Genomic DNA, 12,357 nt, shown 5'->3' on the forward strand with positions numbered 1-12,357 from the left:
GGGACAGGAGTGGCCCATGGCTCCTCTTCTTAGCCCCTGACAGCCACGCTTTTGGCTGCTTGTCTTTATAACGAGCACCCCAACAATCTCTAAGGGCTAAATATTTGCCACGGCTCTGGCATCTGACAAATCACTAAGGTCTCGCAGTGCATGTATCAGAATACATCCATCCCCATTTGTTCCCTACAGTCCTATTAGAAACGCCGCACCTGCCGGACAAGGGCACGAACAGGAATACCACTTAACCGCTAACTGTTGCAATCTCACATTCACTATCACTTCATATTAGTTAACAGTTCTCAGGGAATTTGCTTCAGGATAATACAGTGCCTGCCCGCCTTCCCCAAGCATCCTCGACCCTGGATTCAAACGGCGTCCCAGTCCTCCATTCAACAAACAAATGAAACAAGGAAAGAGAATCAGAGACCTCATGTGAGGTTGTTACATACGGTTGGCAGAATTTTTCTGCTTTCAGTTTAACAATGACAGTACACACACTATAGAATAATTTGTATTCAAAAGTATTTTGCCTTCGGAAGCGAAACAAGTGACATGTTGGAGAATATTGTAGGTTTTTTGCTCCTGGCTGAACTAACGCATGTTATCGCTGTCTTAATTCAAAGAGGGTGTTTCATCTGTGTTAAGAGCAGAAAGTCCTCTCATAGTAAAGATGTAAGGACTAGCCTTTGTTTGCAGTCAAAGAACCTGTCTCTCAAATAAGTAGAATATCCATTTTACTGGGATATTTTCCAGAAAAGCAAGGTCAGGCTGTACCCCAGAGCTAGTGTCAGCTGTCAGCTCGTCTTTATTGGGGAGGTTGCCTCTTTAACCAGCTTAAAAGTTGCCAGGGGCTCTCCCCAGACTCCACAGACAGCCTCCAGCCCCGCCTCAAGAATGAATGGGGGGGCGGGGAGTAGTCCAAGCGCCTCTTGTTCTCTGTAACATCACCAAAAACTTGAAGATATCCTGTGGCAGACTCCCTCCTGGCAAAAGGACTGGCAACCTGAGAGCGAGCCCCTCACCCTCCCGCACCCGAAAAGCCGTCGTCTGGACCACACGTGCTCATTCCCGCAACCCCCGAGTTCCCAGACCTCCCTGAGGATCTGAAGCCTCTCCGGTGTCGCGCTCACCACCCAAGACATCCCCACAGAATTCAGCCCTGAGGACTCACGGTGCATCTCATTAAAGGGGCTGTGAACTCGAGCCAGCCACACCTGGAGGGTCACCCGCCGACGTCACAGTCGGAACGCGGTCCCAGCGCGCCTGGCCGGCCCTCCCAGGGAGACAGTGCCGGCCCGGGAGCCAATCAGCTGCCGCCCAGGCGTTGCCATGGCCACGCCGCAGGTTAGGACCTCGCCCGCCTCAGCCAGGCAGCCAATCGGCAGCCGCCTAGCCGTTGCCATGGCCACGTCGCGTGTTAGGACCTGCGCACGCGCACAGGGGAGACTCGCCGGCAGCCCCAGGCCCAGACCTCGCGAGGGTCCCGGCAGCCTCCCCACTGGACACGGGCCGCGGCCCGGTTCCCTGAGCGGCCGGCATGAACCGCAAGAAGCTTCAGAAGCTGACGGACTCCTTAACTAAAAATTGCAAGCATTGTAAGTAAGAATCAGGTGCCGGGTGTGCAGGGACTCCTGGGCCAGGTCCTGTCCTGCCCGGGGCTAGTGTCCCGCCTGCAGAGCCTGGGCGCAGTCGGAGCCCTCTCCACGGCCGACCCTAAAGAGAAGTCTGGAGGGGAGCACCAGCATCAACTCCTTGGGGCGGGCGCCCCCGGCACCCATGATCTTAAGTCGCATTTCCAGGTATCCAGGTATCTAGTGCTGTACCCGCACACATGCACATACTTGCTTCTCAAACCTTCTCTTAACTTACCCTTACGTTATAGAAACGTGATTTATATACCCTGGAGACACATGTGGATTTAGCTTCAGACACAGGTGGAAAACAAGCACTAAAAACCACCGAACTCAAGAAAAGTAGCCCAACCAACAGCTCTTCTTAGAGCAAATCAACTGACAAGGTCCAAGTTTGGGGAATTACCAAGAGACCTATAAGGGAAAATGGTTATCAGTGGTTGAACATCCTTAGGACAGATACGGTGAAGTGGCACAGAAACCTGTATCTCAGAGCAAGGAAATGTGCCTGGAAACCAAGGAGCTCAACAAAGCTAGAAACATGGTAAAGAATCTGTTCCCAACTCTAGACCCAACTTTCCAGCAAAGTAAAGGATTGGACTTGGCAGGTGGCAAGATGGACACCTATTGAAGACATCTGCTCCCATCTCACACATATTCTGAAAAGTGGTCCTAGAATTTCACAGGTAACTTTAAAATTATATTCGGACTGAAAAACAGGACTGCTTGGGCAAGGACGCTATGGATATGGCTTAGATGAGGGAGATATCTGATGAGCAATCTTAGAAGTTGAGTGCTGATTGCAAAACTACTGCCCCTTTGAAAAAATTAGAAGCCATAATCCCAAGACGACTCCCACTGTGCAAAGAAAGAACAAACATGTTTGGATGTAGTTCTAGAGATTATGAGATCTAGTGCCTTCTAATCATACTTAGTATCTAATATGATGAGTGGTAGGAAATCCTGTCAGGATGGTGCTGGAAATAAAAGTTAGGCTGTGAATAAGCATCTTAAACATCTAAGGTCATTCTATAAGATATTATTTCGGTTATTATAATCTGATGAGAGTTTTGTCCTGTTGTTTTTCTTAAAATACTTTCATTTCTGGGAAAAGGCCAGATCTTAAACATCTAGTAAACATTTTAAATAAACAATGCAATAACTGCTATACACAACGAACACTGAATTTGATTTAGTTCCTGTTCAAGTGAGTTTTCAATGTATTGCAGATATTCTGTGAACATATTAAAAGGTAAGTGAGGGCTTCCCTGGTGGCTCAGTGGTTAAGAATCCGCCTGCCAATGCAGGCGACACTGGTTTGAGCCCTGGTCCGGGAAGATACCACATGTGGAGCAACTAAGCCCGTGCACCACAACTACTGAGCCTGTGCTCTAGAGCCTGCGAGCCACAACTAACTGAGCCCTCGCGCCATGACTACTGAAGCCCACGCACCTAGAGCCCACACACCTAGAGCCCGCGCACCTACAGCCCGTGCTCCACAACAAGAGAAGCCACTGAAATGAGAAGCCTGTGCACTGCAACGAAGAGTAGCCCCTGCTCGCTGCAACTAGAGAAAGCCTGCACACAGCAATGAAGACCCAATGCAGCCAAAAATAAAATAAATAAAATAAATTTATAAAAGGAAAAGATAAGTGAAAACATGGCAAGAAAACCAGTCAACTCTTTTGATTTTTGTCCTACATAAAATTTTTAAAGTGAGCCGTAAGAACCTTGATGATTACTAGTTAAATTCTATAGAAATAGTGACTAATCATGGGCGTTATAATAATTTTAAGTTTCTTTAAACAGAGGACCTTTCTTCTAAAGTCAGATTTCCTTTTAGTTGCCAGGTGATAATCCCACCAAGATGAAATGGATAGAGTTTGTAGAATCAAAGAAGAAAGTATCTTAAATGGTTGTCTAGTTAATCCACCATTCTGCAGATCTGATCTGCGCAGCAGACTTACACCAATCCAAAAAGATGAAAATCTATTCTCAAATTTCCTTAATTTCATTTAGTATTGTATTCTTTTTTTGTTCAGTATTTATTTATTTATTTGGCTGCGCTGGGTCTTAGTTGCGGCACGTGGATCTTTTAGTTGTGGCATGATATAAGAAACATTTCAGCAAGAGAATTTTTCCTATGGAAAAATTACCCATCTTGGATCTTTTGGGGAATAAATTAAGCTAATACTCTTTCATTTTTATTTCAGCTGAGAAAGAAAAATGGCTAATCAGCATCCCCGCAGCTAGCATTTCATATATGTGATCAGACTGCGTCATTCTTCATGCACGTTTTTCTTCCCCAACCATTCACATCGCTTTTTATTTTTAGAGTTTTTTATTGTGGTTCAATGTACATAACATGAACTTTACCACTTTAATTGTGTTCAGTGCACCGCTCAGTGGCACCAAGGACATTCACATGGTGCAGCTGTCACCACCATCCACGTCCAGAACTTTCTCATCTCTCCACCTGAGACTCTGTCCCCATTAAACTGTTGCTCCCCACGTCTCCCTCCCACAGCCCCTGGCACCCACTGTCTACTTTTTGTCTCTATGAATTTCACCACTCTGGGCACATCATATAAGTGAAATCATATAATATTTGTCCTTTTTCATCTGGCTTGTTTCACTCAGCATGATGTAGTCAAGAGTCAGGCAAGTTGTAGCATGAGTCACAATTTCCTCCCTTTTTAAAGCTGAATCATAGTCCATTGTATGGATGGACCACATCTTATTCATCCACTCATCCACCCATGGACACCTGGATTGCTCCCACATTCTGGCTGTTGTGACGACTGCTGCTATGAATAATGGTGTACAAGTATCAGAGTCCCTGCTTTCAATCCTTTGGGGCAAATACCCAGAAGTGGAATCACTGGATTATGTAGTATTTCTGTGTGTAATTTTTTGAAGAAGAAGTGACATACCATTCATACCGTTTTCTGTGGCAAGTAAAGGCTCTTTTTAAAATTATAGCCATTACATTATTTTCTACTATTTATCAATTTATTTACGAAATCATTTGTTTTCCAACGTTTTGAATGTTTGTCTTAAATTGTGGCACCCCAAACTGGAAATCGCCCTCAAGCCTATCCTGGCCTGCAAGCTGAGGTGGGATTTATCCATTTCTTTGGGCTGTTTTCCCTTAAATCACACAGCTTCCATCCTGGTTTTTAAAAATACTCAACCTTAATTTTGTCTTGTTTTGAAATAAGATTTTCCCCATCTTCCACCTTTACTTCATATTTAAACTCACCTTTATGTTCTTAATGCCAGACACTAATCCTTCTACCTACACACCTTGGACAGCCGATGGGGACACAATTAGCTCAGTGTTTACAGCACCGCCCTCTATGCAGTCGTGTGTATGCAAGCATGCATGTGTGTGCACACCCTTTAGACAAAAAAGTCCTCCCTCCAAAGTGCTGCAGCATGGATGCCTGTTCATTTCCATCCCTCACAGCGAGAACCTTACTGGGTGCTAGAATATGCTTAAATCCTTCTTTATTGGAAAATAGGCGACTCTGATTTCCAAAATCTGGCTCACGGCTTCACGAAGGCTAATGTGAGATGAAAGTTATTGCCTGGTTTGGGGGAGGCTGGTATCTATTTCCAGGGAAAAGTTAAACTGTAAATCTTACGAATGCCTATAATCAAAATGCTGGGGGAAAGTTACCATTTTTAACATCACCATGGTTACTTAGAATCAGACCCCACAATCCGCATTCAGGTGACCTGGCTAATGTTATTGTCCTTTTTCTACATGTGACTCTGCACCTACATCTGTTTGGAGGGAAGGCTGCTGCCCTTACTTCAGTGGGAACTTCTGGGTAGTGACCACCCTCTGTTAACTTGAGGGTCACGAATCTCAAAGGAGGATCGTCTGCTGTTGACAGCTGCCCATTGATGATTCCAGTGTTGTTTGTCTACAAAACTCATTTGTGCAAAGTTTAAGTTGGACATTAAAGATTCAAAGGCGTTTTTGTTATATCTCAATTTCATTCTTTCACAGTTAATAAATTGGAAGTGAAATGCCTTATCAATCTTTTCTATCACTTGGTGGGTGATGTGACAGAGCGGCAGGGCGTGGTCGTCGGGCTGGATCGGAGCGCCTTTCGGAACATCCTGCACGTGACATTTGGGATGACGGACGACATGATCATGGACAGAGGTGAGCGACGTCAGTGTCTAGACGGGCCAAATCCAGCAATAACTGGGAAAATCAGTTTGGAGTTTGGACAAACTCTGGGTGGGAAGCTTCATGTTCTGTGTTCCCAAATCCATTTGAACATAAAAATTTAATTTTTATATTCATAGGGAAGCATGGTAGGGAAGAAGATAGAGACCACTCTTTTTGTGTATTTAGGAAGAGGACAAAGTCAACTTGAATAACTAGGTTTCCTTTCTTTACATCAGAAAACCAAAACTATTTATATTTCTACTTAGTAAATAGAATAATAAATAATAGTTTTAAAAGGACATTTAAATTTCCTTACATCATCAAGAGTATTCCAATAAAAATTAAGATATAGGGCTTCCCTGGTGGCGCAGTAGTTGAGACTCCGCCTGCCGATGCAGGGGACGCGGGTTCGTGCCCCCGTCCGGGAGGATCCCACATGCCGCGGAGTGGCTGGGCCCGTGAGCCATGGCCGCTGAGCCTGTGCGTCTGGAGCCTGTGCTCCACGACGGGAGAGGCCACAACAGTGAGAGGCCCGTGTACCACACACACACACAAAAAAGATATAGTCTTATCTATCATGTAATAGCAGTACTTTTCTTGGGTAACAAAATATAAAATTATATGTTTTATGTTCATATATCAACAAATTTAATGTACCTATATGTGTATATGTTCGTTGTTGATTCATGTATTTAGATATTCAGAATTTACTTGTTCCCACAAAGTATAAAGGGAAAATGTGAAAGCTTAAGTAAAAGAGTTTTCCAATGTTATGACATCTTAGTTTCCTCCTTCATCAACTGAGTACGTGGGACCATATGGTCGTGAAGTTTGGCCTAAAGTTCAGAAGTGTGTAGTGCCCGTGCGGGTCCATCACTGAGAATAGAAACGCAGCACAAGTGTCATGTTTCACTTCTCTCTTGTTTTTTAGTATTCCGAGGGTTTGACAAAGACAATGATGGTCGCATAACTGTATCAGAGTGGGTTTATGGATTATCAGTGTTTCTTCGAGGAACTCTGGAAGAAAAAATGAAATGTAAGACTTCACCTTATCCTATTGGTTTATACGTTATGATAAGTACATCTAAAGAATGTAAATCAATGTCCTCCAGCCCAGCCAGTGGCTGGGTTTGTCTGTTGTTTGCTTGGTGTGAATTCCCATCAGCCTCTTTTATGGAGCAAGTTCAGGTCAATAATAAGGGTTGAAAAAAATTAATAAAAAGGCAAATCAGGAAATTCTGAGGCGGAATCCATGCCAAGCAAGACCACACAGGCGTGTAGTGCACATGCTGACCACGTACACATGTGTTTAGGTATTAAGTGTTTTACATATTTTGTTACTCAAATTGTCATCATACAGCATCGATTCAAGTTTCTGATTCTTAGCTAATTCCTAATTCATCCCAATGAACTCTGTTTAAGAGGCACATTTCAATCCGTTTTCCAAGGTTTTCACGATGAGAATGGTAAGTTGTTGTCCCTTGGCCTGCTCTTTGAAGCTAAGTGTAGGAAACTTTCTGAGGATTGTTGAGTCTATTCAGTAAGCAGACATCAGGCGTTTATTAGGGGAATTGATTGCACTGAGGCCCGAGGCTTGATAAAAACACCACTGGAGCCCTGGGCCTTGAACACCATCAGAGCCAAGGCTGCCTTCCTGGCCGCAGCACATTCGTACTTCTTTCTTGAAGATTGCTTTGACGTGTTTGACTTGAACGGCGACGGCTTCATCTCGAAGGAGGAGATGTTCCACATGCTGAAGAATAACCTCCTGAAGCAGCCGTCCGAGGAGGACGAAGGAATCAAAGACTTGGTGGAAATAACCCTGAAGAAAATGGTACGATGGGTAATTTAGAGTTTTCTCGTGAAATCCACAGATATGGGGTAGAAATAAGAATTCAAATTAGAGTAACTCTCAGTTTCCTGCCTGGTGAAAGACAGCACTCGGACTGTGCTCCTTTATCATAATATGACAGTTTCTTTCAATTTCAGTACTTAGCCTCATACTTTTCTGACGTCTTCTTTGTGAACACTGGGCCATGAGAAGACAGTGTGTGTTTGTGTTGTGTTTTCCATGTTAACTGCGGTGTGGCCGGTCGCCCCCAGGACCACGACCACGACGGGAAGCTGTCCTTCGCAGACTATGAACAGGCTGTGAGGGAGGAGACTCTTCTGCTGGAAGCGTTTGGACCGTGTCTTCCTGACCCAAAGGTAACGGCACTACGTTCACAGAACAGTGACCAAAATGTCATGTAGGAGCCACAGCCCAGGACTTCTTGGTTTGGCAAGTGGTCAGATGACTCACGTTCGCCCGCAGAGAACAGCTTCTAAAAAGAGAAAGGCCGCCTAGGAAAAGGGGCTGGTTCATGTCATTGTACTAGTGTAGCCAGGTGCGACTTTTTCATTCACTGACTTGTTTTTTCCTGTAAGAAACGATTATTGAAGCGTAATGTGGGCCAGAAACCCGGATGAAAAGCTCCAGGGCTGCACTCAAGAGCAGGGAAAAGCCAACATGAAACTAATCACACAACAGTGTGATAACCGTTGTTATTACACTGGTTAGTGCCTGGAGCAATGCTCCATCTCTGCCAGCAGTGCCAAAAGCGCTGTGCCTGTGTGGTTTCACTCCATCGCCTGACAACCTTAGGAAGTAGGCAGTACTACTGTCGTCATTGTACAAATGAGGAAACCGAGGCCAGGAGGGTTTAGGCAACTTGTCCTAGTTCACCGGGGCCCTGGTGCTGGAGCTCAGGGAGGTATGTGTAGTCAAGAAGGAGCATGGAAACCGGCTGCAGGGAGATGGGGCGATCACTGGAGGGACAAGGAAGTGTCCCTGGGTCTTTGCGGACACAGCGGTCGGCCAGATGCACAAGGGGGAGAAGGGCCCAAGCAGAGAGAATGACATGCATGAGCGAGGGAAGGGGGGGCAGGATACAAAGGAACCTGTATTAGAAGAGCCTCTGGGGTCACGAGACTGGTGATGAGGCTGGAAGACACAGAGGGCCACGTCTGTGGAGCTCGGAGCTGGTTTCTCTTGAAGGTCGTGAGGAGTTGTTGGAAGATTTTAGGCAGATGGAGTGATGCGATATATAAATATTACCCTATACCCACCCACCCCAATCTCCAGTCTGTCTCTCCAGCTGCCTTCTTAACATACAGAGTAGATGATCTCAATAAACTCTGGATTTCCCCCCAAACTTGCCCCTCCCCCAGCCTCCCCTAACTCAGTAAGTGACACCCCACACACTCAGGTGTTCAGTCAAAACCCTAGGAGTCATCCTTAACCTCTCTCTTGTAACACTTTCCGCTACTCTTTCAAAATAAGCCCTTGAATATAATCTCTTCTCCCACGTCTGTTGGCCACCACCCTCCATCAAGTCGCTGTCATCAGTCACCCAGCCCAGGTCATGCTTCCACTGCTGTTCCCCTACTGACTGTCCTCCACAATATCCAGTACATGTAAGAACACAAAGGCTCTCATGCCCTTCTTGGGCTCGAGCCCCTCCCCAGTGGGCCCTGAAGTCTGCACGAGGCCCCTTTCTCTCTTTCCAGCCACGTCTCCTGCTGTGTCCTGTCCTCTCTTCCCCTGGAGCGCCCCCGGCCACCTACCCTGCCTCCCTGGTGCCCTTGTGCTCACTGTGACTGCTGCCCAGAACGTTTCCCCCAGACCTCGCCTCGTTCAGTCTCTGCTCAGAGGCTGTTGGTCATCTTCACTTCTCCTCCATCCCCGACCCTGCTTCCTTTTCTTCATAGTTCTTATCATCACACAGAATGTATTTACTCACTATTGTCTGTCTCGACGTGTAGATGTAGGTCCCTAAGGCAGGAACTTGGAGGGTTTTCACCATATTTCCTCACATGTACTGTGTAGCACATGGTGGGTCCCTAGTAAATGTTGAGTGGATGGATGGGTGGATGGATGGGTGGGTGGATGGATGTGTGGGTGGGTGCATGGGTAGATGGGTGGACAGGTGGGTGGGTGGATGGATGGGTGGATGGGTGGACGGGTGGACGGGTGGATGGACAGGTGGAGAGATGGGTGGGTGGGTGGAGAGATCTCAGAAGTGCCTGATGGAGAGTCCTGGATCTATGTCCTTCCATCTCCTCAGAAACTCTATCATTTACCTTCATCTTTACCCTACATCTTCAACCTCCTTCCTCACTACTAAAACCTTCCCACCAGAATTTAAAGACCTAAACCTGTCACATCTGACAAACAAAAGGGAAGGAATGGAGGGAGGGAGGGAAGAAAAGGAGAGAACTTCCCCTAATTCCACACCTGCTTTCATTTCCTGTCCAAGGCTTGTTTTGTCACAGCCAAATATGGACGAATTGTCCATATTTATGACCTACACGACCATCGCTTCTTCCCGCCCCCTCTTGCAACAGCTCTTGCCGAGGTCACCCCCGCCTTGTTGAGAAAGCCCAGGTGGTAGGCCCTTGGGTTCTTGTCTTACTCGACCTCGTCCCTCCCCCACCCCCAGCTCTCCGTCCAGAGCCTCCCGCTCCAGGAGGCATCTCCCTCGCCGTGCTGAGCCCCCCTGGACCCCCGACGCGCACGCACTCCTGCAGCCCCCACTGCAGTGAGCTGAGCTCCCAGCTTCTGGCCAAGAGCCTAAGCTCATGGCGGGGGCTCCTGGGAGCCAGGCCATGTGGTCTCGCCCACCCTGCGGGCCCAGAGCCAGCGCTGGGCTGGAGCGGAGTCCTCGCCTGCGGGTGAACACGCAGCCCCCCCAGGTCCCCGACCCCACTCCTCCTCGGTCACTGCCTGTCTCTTCGGATGTTAGGAGGCCTAAGGAACATTTTTTGTTTATTTTTTTGAAAGTCTGTACTAATTTGAGCACTTTCATTTTGCAGAGCCAGAAAGAATTTGAAGCCCAAGTATTCAAAGATCCAAATGAATTCAATGAGGTGTGAATTCCTAAATGTCTTGTTGTCTCAAGTGAGTAGAAAAAGAGGCTCATCCGTATTGTGTATTTTTCCTGCTTAGCTCAGAAGGTGATGGTGAATTGCGTGTTTGGTGAGAGGGGTCAGGGCTGACTGACATATATCATTCAACTTTGGTGTAAGATGCCACTAAGCTAGACGAAGACAAGGAGTTCCTTATTAGCTGTGGTTGGGTTTGGCCAGACGAGTGAACACTGCAGAGACAGGTTATCACCTAGACTGTCTGTTGACACATAACTGTCATAAAATGTTTGTATGAATGAAATGAATAGAGAGACTATATCATCATGAGTTATTTTCCTCACGTCAGAAAGATGCTGGGCACACATTTAAAAATCACTGAAACTCTTGTCTCTTCCTCCCACCCTCCCTATCCCACGGGGATATATGTATGCATATAGCTGATTCACTTTGTTATAAAGCAGAAACTAACACACCATTGTAAAGCAATTATACTCCAATAAAGATGTTAAATAAAAAAATCACCGAAACTACTGAATTTCCTTTGGAGCAGTAAATAATCAAGATGGCATCCAGAGCACAATGATTCTGGCATTTAGCATTGAAACGTCTTTCTGCTGGGCCCTGAGGGAGATTCAGAGACACGGAACCTGTCTTCATACGATCTGTGCTACTGTTGGAGGCGTCTGAGGGCACAGCCCGCTGCCCAGAGCGGCCCTGGGTAAACATCAGGGATGGACAGTACCACGAGACACCAGGAGGCGAACCCATCTGTGGGTGGGCAGAGGCGGGACGTGCTCTTCCCTGGATCTGAGGGCCGAGGCCTGGGTGCAGCTCTCAGCTTCCCTCTGGAGTCAGCCGGGTGCCTCCCTTGCCGGCACATGCGGAGCTCCCTCTCTGCCTGGCTCTGCTGTGTCTCCACCTGGACCCCATTCTTGGTCCCCATCCCCCGCCCTGCCCCTCAGTGCATTCCCCCCACACCTGGGACTCCCCTTGTGCAGCCCCTCGTCTGGGGTCACATCACTCTGCGCCCACTGGCCAGGAAGCCCTGAAGACAGCCCTGCCTTCCCCCTGCCCCCCACTCTCCAGCGGGTGCCCCTGGGCATCAGGTGGCAGCTTGAGAGAGAAGGGCTTGTGAGGCTCTTTCCCTGCCGTTCGCATTTGGATATTCCCATATTTTTGCTGTTACAAATACTTCCCGAAATGAACTGTCCTTGTAGATAAATCTCTTCACATGCATCATCGCTTACTTACTTGGGATAACTTTGTAGAAGTAGGAATGCTGGCTTTCAGGCCTGCATCATTTTGAGATTTCCAGCTCATGTGACCTCACACCCTCCGGGAAGGCCGGCTGGGCCAACGCAGACCCCGTCCCTGTGCCGCACTGTCTGTTAACTTCTTTGCCAACGCGTGGGCCCTAACTGACCGTGATTTGAACTCCTGATGCAAAGAACTAATGCTTTGCGTCTGTCCCTAAACGTCTTGTTGTAGGTTGGGTACAAATTGACTTCCACGTGGATAACCCTGTTTTATTACTTTATTTAAAACTAAAAAAACCTTTAAAACAATTCTCCGTAATTGCGGTGGAACTGAAGAGGGTGCCAGCACCTGGGGGAGAAGCCACAGCCTCCCGGG

At 47.1% G+C, this 12,357-nt stretch overlaps 1 protein-coding gene across 1 annotated transcript; it reads left to right on the plus strand.

Annotated features, from left to right (window-relative positions):
• The first annotated feature begins 1,446 nt into the window (after positions 1-1,446).
• On the plus strand, positions 1,447-11,284 carry CLXN (calaxin). Its single transcript, XM_082601515.1, has 6 exons — positions 1,447-1,595; positions 5,650-5,808; positions 6,749-6,853; positions 7,506-7,651; positions 7,921-8,025; positions 10,672-11,284. The coding sequence occupies exons 1-6, from the start codon at positions 1,538-1,540 to the stop codon at positions 10,729-10,731; spliced, it is 633 nt and encodes a 210-aa protein (XP_082457641.1). The 5' UTR covers positions 1,447-1,537; the 3' UTR covers positions 10,732-11,284.
• Positions 11,285-12,357: the final 1,073 nt, after the last annotated feature.

The sequence above is a fragment of the Mesoplodon mirus genome (genome assembly GCF_964341445.2).
Source record: "Mesoplodon mirus genome assembly, chromosome: 16".
In the NCBI taxonomy this organism is placed as follows: Eukaryota; Metazoa; Chordata; class Mammalia; order Artiodactyla; family Ziphiidae; genus Mesoplodon; species Mesoplodon mirus.

Coding starts and splice junctions, on each gene's coding strand:
- CLXN (XM_082601515.1), top strand. CDS start 1,538: ATGAACCGCAAGAAGCTTCAGAAGCTGACGGACTCCTTAACTAAAAAT. Junction 7,652..7,920: donor AAATAACCCTGAAGAAAATG/GTACGATGGGTA, acceptor GGTCGCCCCCAG/GACCACGACCACGACGGGAA. Junction 8,026..10,671: donor CGTGTCTTCCTGACCCAAAG/GTAACGGCACTA, acceptor TTCATTTTGCAG/AGCCAGAAAGAATTTGAAGC.